Source organism: Ceratocystis lukuohia (assembly GCF_044167205.1).
Source record: "Ceratocystis lukuohia strain C4212 chromosome Unknown Supercontig5_pilon, whole genome shotgun sequence".
Taxonomy (NCBI): domain Eukaryota; kingdom Fungi; phylum Ascomycota; class Sordariomycetes; order Microascales; family Ceratocystidaceae; genus Ceratocystis; species Ceratocystis lukuohia.
Window position 1 is genome coordinate 3,325,287 of NW_027263524.1, and position 15,270 is coordinate 3,340,556.

The 15,270-nt window shown below is 48.7% G+C and overlaps 3 protein-coding genes across 3 annotated transcripts; 2 read left to right on the forward strand and 1 right to left on the reverse strand.

Moving 5' to 3' along the window:
• Nucleotides 1–993: 993 nt before the first annotated feature.
• On the forward strand, nt 994–2,983 carry HOO65_050717 (ATP-dependent RNA helicase DHH1; the record flags this gene model as incomplete). The annotated part of the gene is made up of 3 exons (XM_071003264.1): nt 994–1,037; nt 1,114–1,177; nt 1,352–2,983. 3 exons carry the CDS (start codon nt 994–996, stop codon nt 2,981–2,983), a joined length of 1,740 nt encoding a protein of 579 aa, XP_070858776.1.
• Nucleotides 2,984–7,011: 4,028 nt separating this feature from the next.
• On the reverse strand, nt 7,012–9,143 carry HOO65_050718 (major facilitator superfamily; the record flags this gene model as incomplete). Its single annotated transcript, XM_071003244.1, has 8 exons — nt 7,012–7,044; nt 7,146–7,178; nt 7,229–7,317; nt 7,376–7,908; nt 8,013–8,128; nt 8,201–8,457; nt 8,545–8,660; nt 8,914–9,143. 8 exons carry the CDS (start codon nt 9,141–9,143, stop codon nt 7,012–7,014), a joined length of 1,407 nt encoding a protein of 468 aa, XP_070858777.1.
• Nucleotides 9,144–13,553: 4,410 nt separating this feature from the next.
• Nucleotides 13,554–15,110, forward strand: HOO65_050719 (uncharacterized protein; the record flags this gene model as incomplete). Its single annotated transcript, XM_071003342.1, has 2 exons — nt 13,554–13,889; nt 14,082–15,110. The coding sequence occupies 2 exons, from the start codon at nt 13,554–13,556 to the stop codon at nt 15,108–15,110; spliced, it is 1,365 nt and encodes a 454-aa protein (XP_070858778.1).
• Nucleotides 15,111–15,270: the final 160 nt, after the last annotated feature.

Here is a 15,270-nt window from a genome sequence, read left to right on the forward strand (position 1 = left end):
TCTTACTGCTGGTGTTGGTTCTGGTTCGCAAGACCTAACCCTGATATTTGCTAGACTAGTGGGGCAACTAGGGTTGATAGATGTTTTTTGGCGGTGGGAGGGGGGGGGGCCAGAGCTTACAAGCCGACTGACCTGACTCAATGACGGAAATTTCGGTGGTGGTCAAAGTAAAGAAGGTGGATTACATGTAACGCCACCTAAAACGTGCCACATCCCTACCGGCCAAACCACAGTACGCCACACCCGCCAGCCAAGCCCGAAGAAAGCCCCACCAACAAGACCCCCGTTTTGTAGCAAAAAGTCTTACAAGGCTTAGACTTTAGGGTTTACCTCTCTCATCAAAGTTGGTTGCCTTTGCATTTTGCCTGGCCACTTTTCCACTCAACACACCTTTTTTTTTTCCTTTCCTTCCTTCACCCTTCAGCCAACAACTTCAATCACAACCATCACCAACTCAGCCTTGCCCATCCAATCTCAAATCTCAATCCTATTTGCCATCAACTCGGCTTTTCGAACGCTTCACTTACCAACTCGCTCTGTCCTTGTTTTGCTCAGCCTCATCAACCCGATTGATTGATTTGATTTGCCTTGCTTTGACTTGTGCTCTTTGGCCCTGCCCCCTGCTATTGCTGCTACTACTCCAACAAACTGTTCTCCTACATCTCTTAATCTCGCCATAACCTTGGCTAGCAAGAGAACACCAATTCCAATACAATCAGACTCTGCATCTATTGCTATTTTTTCTCCGGTTCTGCAGCAAACGTTCACATAATACTTTTGGAAGTCATCCACCATCAACGACGACGATCGCATAGGCAACCAGCCAATCCATCTATCTTTGTTCTTCCCATCTTATTTTGTGCGCTCATTGAACTTACGCTACTAGCTGTACCTCTTCTCCCTCTTTTCATCCTCTACAGAAACGCCTCTCTTTGTTTCTTCTCCCCCCTCTCTTCTCCTTTTCCTTCTCATCCATCACATCAGATTACTCCAATGGCGGACGCAATTACCGACAAGTTGAAGGCGACAAGCATTAGGTAATGACAAAAAAAAACCTCCTTTACTATATTTCTCTTTGTTCGCTGTGGCTTACTGTTAAACCTGCTATAATAGTGAGGGTGATGAATGGAAGAAGTCCCTGAACATCCCCGCTAAGGACAGCCGGACACAAACAGAGGTAAGGAACAGCCCCTCATCCAGAAAGAAAGAGCGTAAAGCTTGTCTATCATTCCCTCATGTCTCTCATTTTTTTTCCTCCCCTTTTTATCCGCCTCCCCCCCTCTTCCCTCTCCTGCCCTGTCACATGACGGAACGCTTGTGCTAACATGCTTTTTTTTCCCTATCTCTTTAGGATGTTACCAACACCAAGGGCCTCGAGTTTGAGGACTTCCAACTTAAGCGCGACTTGCTCATGGGCATCTTCGAAGCCGGCTTTGAAAAGCCCTCTCCTATCCAGGAAGAAGCAATTCCCGTTGCCCTGACTGGCCGCGACGTCCTTGCTAGAGCTAAAAATGGCACTGGCAAGACGGCCGCCTTCGTCATCCCCGCCCTCGAAAAGATAAATCCTAAGGTCTCCAAAATCCAGTGTCTTATCCTTGTACCAACCAGAGAACTTGCTATGCAGACTTCTCAGGTGTGCAAAACTCTAGGCAAGCATCTCGGCATCAATGTCATGGTTACCACTGGTGGTACTGGCCTGCGTGATGACATTGTTCGTCTACAAGACCCCGTACACGTCGTTGTGGGAACACCGGGTCGTATTCTCGACTTGGCCGGCAAGAACGTCGCTAATCTGAGCGAATGTCCTATGTTTATCATGGATGAGGCCGATAAACTTCTTTCCGCTGAATTTACTCCTGTCATTGAGCAACTGTTGCAATACCACCCTAAGGACCGCCAGGTTATGCTCTTCTCGGCTACCTTCCCTGTCGAAGTCAAGGGCTTTTCTGACAAAAACATGAACAACCCCCATGAGATCAACCTCATGGACGAGCTGACCCTACGTGGTATTACCCAGTACTATGCCTATGTCGATGAAAAAGACAAGGTCCACTGTCTCAACACCCTGTTTTCCCGCCTCAAGATTAACCAGTCTATTATTTTCTGCAACTCAACCAACCGTGTTGAGCTGCTAGCCAAGAAGATTACCGAACTGGGCTACTCGTGCTTCTATAGTCACGCAAAGATGGCTCAGACCGCTCGTAACCGAGTCTTCCACGACTTCCGCAAGGGTGTCTGCCGCAATCTGGTTTGCTCTGATCTGCTGACCCGTGGTATCGATATCCAAGCCGTCAACGTCGTCATAAACTTTGACTTCCCCAAGAACGCCGAGACTTACTTGCATAGAATTGGTCGTTCGGGCCGTTACGGACATCTGGGTCTGGCCATTAATCTGATCAACTGGGAAGACCGATTCAACTTGTACAACATTGAGCGCGAGCTTGGGACCGAGATTGCTGCTATCCCGTCAGTTATCGACAAGAGTCTCTATGTCTATGACAATCCAGAGAACATCCCCCGGCCTATAAACACTGCTCAGATTACTCCGGCCCGGGCCGCGCAGCAACAGGCGCAAGTTCAGCCTGCCGGGCCCTCGCAGAATGCCACCTGGCAGGGCCAGAGTGGGTTTGCTCAGAATGCGCCTAACCAAGGCCAGTACGCGGGACAGCACTCAGGCCAGCACCAAAGCCAGCACCAAGGCCAGCAGCAGCACCAAGGCCAGCAGCAGCACCAGGGCCAGCAGCAGCACCAGGGCCAGCAGCAGCACCAGGGCCAGTACCCCGGCCAGTACCCCGGCCAGCACCAGGGCCAAGGACAACGCAGCAATGGAAATGGAAATGCCAACGCCAATGGTAACGGAAACACTAACAACAACCACCACTGGCGTCAGCAGAACGGCCGTGGCCGTGGTGGCTACGGACGGGGTCAGGGCCGTTCCGGTCCTAATGGCAATGGCAACCGCGGTGGTCGGCAGCAAAACTAAAAGGCTTGTCGAGCTTAACAATGGAACCTTGATTTTTGCGTTTTTGCTCTCGATCTTATATCTATCTACCATTGGCCTTTTTTTTGTTCTTTCTTTTCCCCTTTCGTTCAATCACGTTTGCTTGCTATTGTGCTATGGCTCGTTTCTCCTCCCTTTTCCTCGTTGTATTTGGCATCGGATACCCCGGATCCGCATTTGTTTACTCCGCGATGTTGTTGCCTTGCCCTTTCTACATTTCAGTCAAGCGGTTATGGCAAAATAAGCTTGCAAACATGCCAATGCAGGCGGTACTGAAGTTTACCTGGCAGTACTTGCTTGTTTTCTTTCTATTGTTTATAATGACTTTAAAACTAGTCATCTTGCACGTCTTTGTACTATCACTTTTTTTTTACCACCACAACCACGCCATTATCCTCTCTCTTTTTTTCTTCTCTTTGCTCCTATCCTCCAAACTCTGTATACTGCTGCGCATATGCAAGTCGTTTACAGTAAACGCCTCGTCTTCCTTGGTTGCGCACTCCGAGGAAGGGTTGACTGCATATATACTTTGGTTCCGAACTATTAGTCGTGGGCATTGAGTGCTCTGTGGCGATCTTTGCTTCTTTGTGTTCTTGTACTGGCAGTCTGGTCTAGTCTTGCTAGACTGGCAGTCGGTCTTTCGGAGGCACTTTGTTTCGGCGTTGATTTGGGGCCATGGGGGTTTTCATGTCAAATATGGGGAGTCTTTTTTCTTGTTTCATTTTTCATTGACACGAGTCTAGGCGTTTTGATTTTTTCACCCTTCTTTTCTTTTCTTTTCACTTTGCCCATTATTCTTTTCCCGATTCCTTCTTTTCCGCTTCATTGTGGAATAAACAGCCGTCTGCTACCATAGCGACCGAAGTGACAACCACCATGAGCGGGCAATGGTGCTTTAAATATTTTGAGAGCCTTCCGAACTTCTCGTCGTACTTGAGTATGACTAAGAAGGCATTCATTTGATTTATTTCCATCTCCGCCTCTTCTGACAGTATGGTGTGTATTTCATGAGTCCTCTTGGATCTTTGCTCTTTTATCACCACTTCAACGCTACATTCTTAACGGAGGAGACATTTTCTACGAGGAAGTTCTTTTTTCACATCCACCATAATACACAGCATGATTGCATATGAAAGAGCAGTATCTCTTTCCCTAAGTGCAAAAGCTTTACGAATCAAGTCCTTTTTTTGGGGGGGGGGGGGGGGGCATTAGGGACTTTTGGGCATATGGTGTTTCTTTTGTCCTGGCACGAACTATGAAAGGACGGATGACATGAGACGCGCATATGGAGTTTTGTTTTTTTTCTACTCCCTCGTCTATTTTTCTGACTTTATTTTTCCTTTTTTCTCCTCTTCATCTTTCATCGTTTTTCCTCTTGAGCGTCAGCATTATTTCGGGGTTTCTTGCATCTATCAGAAAACACAGGGCAAGGTATTGCTCCTTGCACCTTTTTTGATACGAAGCTGATGGGGAAGAAAAGACGTAGACTATCCTTCTCATACGGGGAAGGATGGTTTTGCTATTACTCTCTATCAGCCTTCTTCTCACACTCTTCATCGCACACTTCACTATCACCACTACTGCCTCTACGCAAATGTACAAATGCTTGCATACAAACTTGACGATATGCGGTCTTGTGCAACCTCTTAAAAACCAACAAAACCTCTTTTTTTTTTTTTTTTTTTTTCTTTTCTTTTTTTTCTCCTTTTTTACCACTTTTGTTCTTAATGGAGCAGAACAAACTTGAATAGCCTAAGCTCTTTGACCTTTCTTTTTTTAATATCTCTGGCTGTTCTACGACGAAGGCCTAAATAGCGGTACACTTCTTCTTTCCCCTCTTTTTAGCTCAAAAAAAACGACAAAAAATACGGACGAAAAAGCTCATGTTGCATGGAGAGGGAAAAAAGATAGCTTGGAAATAGGTGCTAGGAAAGTTTTGCTTTGACTCTTGGCGGATACAACGTAATCCACGCGGAGACCGAGAATAAATTGGGGTTGGTAATATATTTGACTTGACTAACTGCGGTTGGTTATGTCCTTTTTTGCCCTCTGAATTGATGTGCTGTTCCTTTGCGTGATGTGCTATTAATGTGTCTGGGGGGAGGAGCGGGTAGGGTAGTCTGGAGACGGACAAATTGATGGGAACAAGTGTATGAATATGCCAATATCTATCCACATCAGATGTCTCTATATTGCGTGATGTCAATGTCGTTTCGCGTTTTCATCTTGTTGATGTTTGTGATTTTCTACATCTACTTGCTGTTACTTAGCAGAAACACGTCGGCGTGTTCTAGGCGGGGGAAACTGGCTCATGTCGTCTTCTAGTGCTATTTCTGGGCGATTAGGGGCTATAGGCATGCTTAGATTTCGAGTGACTTCTGTGGCCTTTTAAGGTTTGGCACAAGGCCTGGGAAAGCTCTATCATTCGTCCCATTGTTGTCTACTCTCTTGCTCTTGTTCACTCGCTTCCAGAACCAGCCGTCTCATTTCGGAATCCCCAGGGCTCCGCAGACACTGTCCTATAGCTAGTGAGAACAGTGGCATACATGCCTCTTCATGTGACTTGAGAAGAGGTTGTTCCAGTAAGGTTCAGAAGACTTAGACCAGATTCCGGCTATTATTTGTCCTAGATGAGTATGAGGCTTTGGTATAGCACGTCGGTGACAGTCCGCAAACATTTCGCTCAATGGCCTCCTCGGCAGACCCTTGCCTGCCCGCTAGTGGTCTCTTTCCTTTTTAGGGTAGTTCCAAGTTGACAGCTGTGTCTTCATTGTTCATGGTGGTTGTTGAGGTCTTGATTACTAGTTCTGACCGCTTGAACTTGAGCATGAGATTGAATATATTTAAAGTCTGCGGGACTAGCTATGGCGGCGATGATGTGGAATTTGAATTTGAATTGGTTTATCCAACGTTTACCGGAATCACTAAGATCAAACGATGCCGTATTGGTTACTGGACAGAATTGACCCTCCGCAGGGCTGAACACAGATTTTGGGCGAGAGTAGGGCGTATGCTTCTAAGTAAGCTTGTTACTCGCCCTGATTCTGTTGTTGTCTCATCTGGAGCGCGCTGCCGAAACTCTACAGCTGAGCCCTTTTATCTAGTTTGCCTAGAATGGCTTTGGGAGCCTTGACTTCTCTCTATGGTGGTCAGTGCTTGAGCAATCGTCTCTTATGCAATTATTGAAATTGGCTCTGGATGCGCCGTTCTCCCGGCGCTTCACTGCCGTTAGAGAGAGATCATCCTCTCGGGAACCAGCAGATCCGCACTATTGCAGCCCGCTTTGGCCAGTCGGTCCACTGTATCATTTCGCGGGACCTCGCAGCGCCCTGAGATCTAGTAGAACCTGCCGGTCAGTTTGTCTAGTGCTAGTCTTTCCGGTCCGCCGTCCCACCTTGAAAACAAAGCCCCATACAACGGCCTTCTTCTTCCGCCGAATATGAAAAGGCAAGATGGCCGAGCGGTCTAAGGCGCTGTGTTCAGGTTTCCCACCTTCTAGGAGGAAGCTTCGCAGTGGAGCAATCCGCGCGAGTTCGAATCTCGTTCTTGTCAACATACACTATTTCATATATGTTCGTCACCTTTTTAGTCTTTAGAGGGCCAAGATGACTATATTTTTTTTGATTATCTAGGAGAAAGTTGTCGTATTATTGCTGACAAACTTAAAAAATAAACTTTAAGAATAGCGAAAGGCTCTAGGAAGAGACGAAATAAATAGAAAGAAAAAAAAAGGATGAAAAAGGATTTGGCGGAGATCTTGGATAGCGTCTTGAAAGATTGCCGCCATTGTTACACAAGACGTTAGGAAGTAATGGAAAGGTGGGACCCTGGAATCATTCAGGTTACACAAATCCGCGAGAATGTGCAAAAGCAGTGTGTCCTCGGTACAGTTGGCTCAGCAGCTTGAAGGGATTTCACTGGCTTCTCACTAGGTTTACTAAGATTTACTACTTTCAACAGCCTTTTCAGTCTCTCGAGCCTCACGCGCCATACGCCACCGTGGCGCGATTTTAATCGAGACCCAGAGCAGTGGAAACGTAGCACTACAAAGGCCAGAGAGCAAGAGATAGCTCCATTTATACGTCAGAGTCGTGGTCATTTGGTCAATGGCGGCGACAAAAGCAGCGGCAAGGCTACAGCGTACAAGGTTGATCTGTAGCGGCGAATCAAATGTTAGCTGTCTGAGATGTATGGTTGTGTGCTGTGAGGATATGCTGGGGTACATACGCAGGCTGTAGCGGCAGAGCTACGTGTGTGCATAATATCAATCATCAGAGTAGAGATATTGTTAAGGACGCAGACCATTCCGTATCCGGCTAGACATTTAGTTAGCACAAGGGAAAGCATAGCGACGATAGGCCAAAAGAAACGTACTAAAAAATGACACGACTCCCAGCACCGCCTTGGGTGCTTTGTACTCGAGGCAGAATCCCCAGCTGCAGATGGCAGCCATGAAACCACAAACATAGATAGGCGTGAAGCGAAGTCGAGCTAGCTCCTTCGGCAGTGGCGTGCCAGGTGGTGTGCGGGCTTTGACTCTTCGGTAGTCCCAGTCCTGGATCTTGCCAGTAATAACCGACGAAACAGCCATTTCAGAGCCAACGGGGATATACCACAAACCAATCTCTGCCTCGGAGAGGTCGTAGATTTCCTTGAACGACGATGAGATGGTGGCCGTCACGGTGTACCACGTAGCATAGATAATACCAGCAGACAACAGCATGACGCACACGTCGGGGCATAGGAAAATAGTGAATGGGTTTGTGTATGGTATGCGTATAGCCTTAGACAGGGCAGGGGCGGTGCCTAGGCGGCCGCGGCCGATAATTGGGATGAAGGCACGGTAAACTAGAGACACACTGGGAGAACCGTTACCAGCAATGTTGCGGGCAGTTTCGGGATAGAACCTAGAGTGTTCGGAGGCAGGTTAGCCGATGGAAATGTTTAATAAGGGCTACTGTTGCCGGGCCGCCTCTTTTGCCCTTACAGTGATACAACAAGGTTGACTCACAGGGCAATCAACAGGATGCAGAGAGAGCCGGATATGACTAGAAACCAAAAGACAGAGCGCCAGCCCAGGTTTTGTGATAGGACGCCACCGATGGCTGGGGCCATGGCGGGTGCGATCTAAAGTAACAAGTAAGATCGTGTTAGTAGGAGCGGATTTCTGATAAAAAAAAGGGGCAGGAAAACACGCACCATAGGCCCGATGTTGCTAATGCCGTAAAAGCCACCACGTTCTTCGGGTGTGGCAATATCACCAATCACACCGGCACTGAGAGCAACAGTGCTGGCACATCCAGCAGCCTGCATGCAACGCAGCAGAAGAAGCAGCCAGAAGGCATTTGTCGGACATAGAGCGAGCCCGATGCAGGCTCCGACAAGAACAGAAAGGCAAGAGAGGAAGATAGGGCGGCGGCCATAGCGATCGGACAGAGGGCCCCAAAACATGGGGGCTGTGTTGTTGAGGAGAGTATAAGGTTAGAAGAGCTCGTGGAGGGTAGAGCCAAAAAGTAGACGAAGGAAATAGAGTCAAGACATACCGCAGCCCTGGAAGACAAGATATGTAGTCACAGTGAGATTCATCTCGCCAATAGACTTTTGGAAGATGGTGGCCATGCTGGGGATGGCTGGAAGGTAAATGTTTGCCGGGAAGGGACTGGAGAATCGAAGAGAACATTGTCAGCAGGGAGAACAGTCAATGGAAATGCGAATATCGAGAGGGTTGAGCAGAGGAGAAGGGAGCAAGGCGAATGATGGAGAGAAAGACACAAGGAGAAACTCCCAAGGCCAAGGCCAAGGCCAAGTAACAAGAACAAATGGAAAGATCAAAGTGGCCAGGAGAGAGGGTGTGAGTGACAAAGGCAAATAGGAGGACATAGGCAAAGAAAAGGACGACAGGAGACATGTACCTGTGCAAGCCCGCCATAATAGTAATGGTAGTCAGCGCCCATTTTTCACTACGCGTGAAGACGCTGTAGACAGGAGCATCGCCAGCCCGAGAAGCAGCATGGCTTGGCTGAAGCTGCTTCTCACAGTCAGAGGCAGCACAGTGGACGTCAGAGTCAGCCGGAACGGACTGGACGGCGCCAGGCTTTGCAGCACCAGCGCCACCATCAGCAGTAGCGGCAGCAGTAGACATACTAGAACAAGCGCAAGCGCAGGCACAAGTACGAGAGAAAGCGTGAGGGCAGACGCAAGGAGCGAGTGTGAATGTGTGTATGAGCGACAGTCCAAGCCGACACTGAGAAGGCACTACAAGGAATGCCGACAGCGATGAGCAAGGAACCAGGCAAGAGGAAAGGGAAAGGGAGAGAAAGGGCGGAACGGCCAAGCAGAAGCAGCCGTTTTAATTCTAAGAGAGCTTCGTGATAAAGCTCTTCTACAGTCTACGTGGGAAAGGGAGAGGGTGTCTTTTTGTATTAACTATTCTATGGGGAAGCCGAAATGACCATGTATGAGTATTGCTGTGTGTAAGATATGTGGTGTATGAAGGGCTAGTCTCGGATATGTGCTCCCGAGCTAGTAGATTTGCAGGTGTAAGTGGATATAGACGTTGATGTGGATGTTCTTGCAAAAGTCTAAAGTGGTGATGAAGAGAAGGTTCGTATGGATTTGATGGTGAGCAATTGCCATCCTTTTATAGGCGAGGTGACTCGAGCGTGGTCGGCAAATAAAATCACCGAAAAAAGACTTAATACCCACTTTTAAGTTGCTAAAACATCAGACTAGACCCACCTGCATCTAGCAAGCGACGCCATTCGCCAGTCAGAGCCCCATAGGAAAAGCCAGCCAGACATTACCGTGTTATTCCCGGAACCTGTATTTCCCAAACCCTAGAGCGACTAACCCTCTTCCCCTGTTGATCGGGCCGAGGGAAGCGCGTTGCCGCCTGCGAGCCACCAGGAACGCTGAGAGGTGACTAACTTGTATCACATCATCACATCTATCGGAGAAGTTTGCCGAGCTGAAAGTCGTCCCTAGACGGACGAAAGCGCGGTCGAAGGCTTAATATAAACGTTAAAGCAACTAGTCGGCGTTTGTTGACCAACCAACTATGAACGAACTCTGGGAATGTTCAAGTTACACTGATTACTAACGAGTCTACAAAAGTAGACATCAGCTTCAAGTGCCTGCTGAACTTGCTCTGTCTCCGCTCCTGATTTCTGGGACAAACATCTGGTCTGCTGTTCTGGCGATGTGCCAGCAAGGGAGACTGAGGCTGGCCTTTGACATTCCACCGGTCTAGGACTTCATCATATGCAGTACAGTCTACCGGTTGGTTTATGTTTGTCTAGATGTCTGTCTACTTGTAACCACAAGGGTGCTAAGGCGAAGGGCACCTTGGTAGTAGCAGGCACTTTCTGTACTAATATTGTGCTGCGCAGAGAAGACAACTCTTTCCCTTGCCCTTTTCTTTCTACTTCGTCGCTTGGCCTGTTCGCCTACTCTTGCCTCTTCTGTCATTTTGTGGCTGTATCTCTCTTTTATTTCTCGTCTTCGACTATACGCCAACCTCAGCTCCCCACTCTAGCTTGTCTACTCGCGTCTTTGCCACGGCCGTCCCATTATTGCGGAAACTTTAGTTCGATTTGAGGTCTTGCTATCCCAGGTTCACCACCAAGAGAAGGCCCATTTGGAGCAACGACTTCGAGACTTTGATCCTAGCCTCAAACCCGATAGATCTGAGAGTTCAAGCAAAACTGCTGTGTCTCTCCATCACTTTCTTTGCAGAAAGCAGCTAGCCGAACCCCACCAAGGCTACTCGTCTCTGGGCGTTCTTAGTATTGCAGCGGAACTCGCAAGTTTTGCTCGCAGCCATGTTGATAGCGAGTATTGACCTTTAGGGGGGGTTCCGTTTCTCGCTTTTGCATATGAGTTCTCAAGATGCTGCTGGCCTGGCTTCTCCAAAATAGGGACTGCTCACGCACCTCAGCTTGGCTGTGGGCTATCTACAGTGGGGAGCTCAGCAAGGCTACCAGCACTAAATGCATGTTAGGGAAAGCCTGGGAGTTAAAGTCTACATCATAATAGCCCCGGGGCTGGCGAGCAACTCCAGAACCAAACATTGGAGAGGGAGATGCGCATTTATTCTTGCGCTTTGCTTACTAGAGACGTGGGGACATGTTGTCATAACTGGCTCTGAAGGCATGGGATTTTGCCACCATGGCTCACTTGGCTGGCAGTAGGTTAGCGAATCTCCCCTCCGTTCAAGGAGTCTGAATCCTAGGATCTTCGATAAGGCTGAGGGCGTGCTTACTGGCCAGAAACAACAATGGGAGCGCCGGTATTACGTGGTTCTTCAGTTGGAGAGGGGCTTACTGCTGTTAACGTATGTGCTAGAGACGGCAGCGAGTTGGATATGCCTGCGACTGCTCGCTTTTAGTGGATGCCTGAGGCCAAAACAGTCAGCTTACTACCGGCCTCAGATGCCTGAGTTCGCATCCGAACACGGCAAGGCTGCCTAGGGCGGCGTTGGGGTTTGTGCTTCGTAAGCACCTTTATAACCCTCCTGCCAGTTCGACTCCATTGCACCCTTGGTAGCTCTTGCAGCTCACAGGCGCCCTTGGCGCAAACACCAGGTCAGGAGACCTGAACAGCGAGCGATGGAGATGAGGTAATTGAGGTCACCAAGCGTATATCAACGCTTCAGTGGGTAGGTCTCGACGCGATGGCCACGCCCTTCACTCCTAATCTACTCTTCGAGTCGGTGAAGCTAGGAGAAATGCCCCAAAAAGACCCCATCTACGTTGCGTATGTTGACAGACGACAGTCTGCTGTTAGTTTCTTACCGCGATTGAACAAATGCACTCATGTCGGGGCTAGGACCTTTCCTGAATTATTCCTTCATCCCCTTGTTTCTCCCAGGCTGCATTCTTACATACGCCCTGTTTCAAGCTGGGTTTTATTGACCACAGGGCAGGCCTGCCCATGACGCCAAAGCTCATGACCCGTCAGAGCGAAGGGCCTTTTCATCCATTGCTATCTAGTAGCTCCGGCTTCTAGTTCCCTATGGTTCCACATAATTCCATATGACACGAACAGCGTAACAGGTGTGAAACTATACAATGTATTGGGCCATTAATTGCCGAGTTGTATTTTTCTGATAAAAGAGGCGGTCTATTCCTTCCTTCCACAAATCTATCCGACTTGTGGGGAGATGGATGCATTTCCGGGGGTGTATGGACAGGGTACTTTCTCCTCTGCTAGAGAAACAAAGGCGGTCCCAAATACCTGGCACCACCTAGTCAAGAAAAAACAAGGCGAAGAGGAGAGAAAAAGGAGGGAATGGAAGCTGAGAAGAAGGTGGGAAACAAACCAAAGAAGTCGAGACCAGGTCGGGTCGGGTCGGGTCGAAAACAAAGAGCAGGGCGGCGGGAGGGATGTGTTGCCTGCTGCTGAGTCAAATGGCCGCATATCCTTCATACTGGCCAGCTCACAGTGGAAAACACAGAACGGAGGGCTGCACTTGTCTCGGAAAGAACGGAGAGAGAGGGAGAGGCGGAAGGAGATGGAGGGCGAGGGACGGGCTCTGACCTGGTTAAAAACCCAACACATTGTGGTGAGTTGTCAATAATATACCCTAATGGTATTTATTAGAAGGGCTGCTGGCTCTCGTTCGCAAACCCTAGCGTATGTTTAAAAAGAAAAAAAGAAAAAAAAGACAAGAAACACAGCAGCCCTGCATTAAAGGAATGCATCCTCACCAATTGGTCGGGGCGGTGTTGTTCTTATATTGCTGTGGTTTGCTGTCTTTAATATTTTCTTTACTGTGTTTCTTTTGTGTTTTCTTGCCTCTCTGTCTTTTCGCTTCTTCTGCCAACGAGTGGGAAATGCAGCTCATCGGGCTAACGAATGTCCACGGCTATGGAGGAGGTCTACGGATTTGCTTTTGCTTTTGACTTGGACTTGACGTGTATGCCCAGATCGCTCCGGCTCCGAGGGTTTCCCATCCTCTTCCTCGATTTACCAAGTCTCCCCATTCCCCTTTTATATTTTTGCATTTTTTCCCTTCTCCCTTGATTTTTTCTCTTGTCCACGTCTTCGCTACAAAGATCCATAGTCACTCCTACGTGCATTTAAACGAGAGCTAACACATCATCCACACTTATGGAGTTTTGGCAGACTTGCGTAGATCCTACTTCAAGCGTATTTATTGTTATCGTGGGTTGCTTCTTGGGGTCTCCTTTTATTCTGTTTCTTGAAAAAGGCCGCTCGCTCATTTTACAACCGTCTTTTTTTCCTTCAACATCTCCCATCACGAACTACAAACCACTTGGGCTTTTTTTTTTCTTTTCCCCTTCTTCTTTCCGGCTTTCCCTTTTCTTCCCTCCTTTAACCTTGATCCTTGTATAACTGAAGTCTAATCCTCCTTGGTGCAATTTTGACTTACACTCCCAACGCCTCATATCCCAGTCTCTGTGTGTGTCGCCTGCCTCTTCTCCCTTTCCCGGTTTTTGGGCCGAAGTGTGACCACCCTGTGACACCTTGAACCCCCCCCCCCCCCCTAGCACTTAGCCCTTCTTACAAGTTGATATCGATTCAATACCCAATGTTCAACACTACCCCCTCCGTCTCCGCCGCTGCTACAGAATACCACCATCATCAAGAGTCTGTCAACTCTTGTGTATCGGTTGCCAACACCATACTACCCTCCGATGACTCAGATGACGATACACTTCCACCTTCTCTGTCGAAAAGTACCACTCTACGAAAGGGGAAATCCCCTCCCGGAACCAGCTCTGCCACCGCAACTACACCGACCGCCGCCCTCAACCCCAATGCTTCAACTAAGAAGAAGAGAATCCGAAAATTCACCTCCCAAGAACGCTTACACCACCGGACATTTGAGAAATCTCGCCGCGAGTCGTTTAAATTTAATCTAGGGGTGAGTTGATGTCCCTGTGCTACATGACTATTGCCAGATGTGTTTTCAGGCAATTACCTATCTTGCCTTTAACTCCTTCCATTTTTTCTTTTTACTTGCAACTACCTTCCCTTTACAAAAGCACCTTCCCTAGTTATATAGAATGTCGAGTCCTTGTGTAACATTAATCACTAACCTTCACCCTCTCTATAGATGCTTGCTTCGCTACTACCCAATGTCGCATTTACCGAAACAAAACGCCTTTCAAAGCACGTCGTAACAAACGAGAGCTCTCTCCAGCACCGGAAAGCCAATTCACGCTGCCGCCAAGCGCTAGCAAGTGCGCGTGCCCTTCTCGCCGAGCGCGACGAAATTCTTGTCCAGCTCAACTACTTCCTTGCCAATGCTGGCAAGCCCATTCAGCAGCCGAAAATCAAGGCCGACGACTTCTCGCTGCTCTACGACTTCGAGAACGATGCAGCAGCTATTAAGAATGCCGCGCTTGCCATGGGCCGCCAACTTAATGCTAACGGCGAGCCCAAGATGCACGACGACGAGGAAGACTATCATCTTTCTCCTTCGGAACAAGCTGAAATGCTGAATGCACACCACAAGCCGGGCCCGGATGAATTTGCCAGGGCTACAATGGAGGGTGTTATAGGGCCAGACGATCCCCTGGGCTGCTCATCGCCTACCCGGGGTGTTGCCGAAGCGCATGCGCAACAACCATATCCACAGCCACACCCGCAGACGCGATACCGGTATTCCAACTACCCCCAGCCGCAGCAGCAGCAGCACCACGACACAGGCCAGGACAGCGAGATGGCAACACCGTTGCAGGCAAGCACATCTCCAGGAGGACAGTTTACGATGCCACATCAGCAGGCGGATCCCATGTTTTTGAACTTGTTTCCGCCACAGCAACTCCCGGCGCCATCATCGGAAACTTCGCCTTGGTCGAGCATATCGAGCCCGCAGCTTGGAGATGGATTCTATGTGGCAAGCATGGGGCCTTCACAGCAGCATCAGCACCCACATAACCACCATCACCACCACCACCACCACCACCAGCAACACCAGCAAAGCGAGAGCCTAACCCAGGTGCCGTCTCTGTATCATACCCACGATCAGGGCATCCCCTTTGCACAGAGTGTGCATTCCCATTCACGCCAGCAACCGCCTAGTACCCAAGGACACCACAGCCAGTCCACAACAGGGCCCAGCTGGGACTTTGCCTCATGAGGGTGCTCATGAATATATACATATTATCGGGGGAGGAAACTAGAAGTTTGAGTAGCAGAATTGAATGGTGAGTTGATTTGAGGGAGTATAGTTGTGGCTATGCTTTAGGGATATTTAATTGCATAAACGGCGGAGCTTGGCTTTTTATTTCTTGGCTATT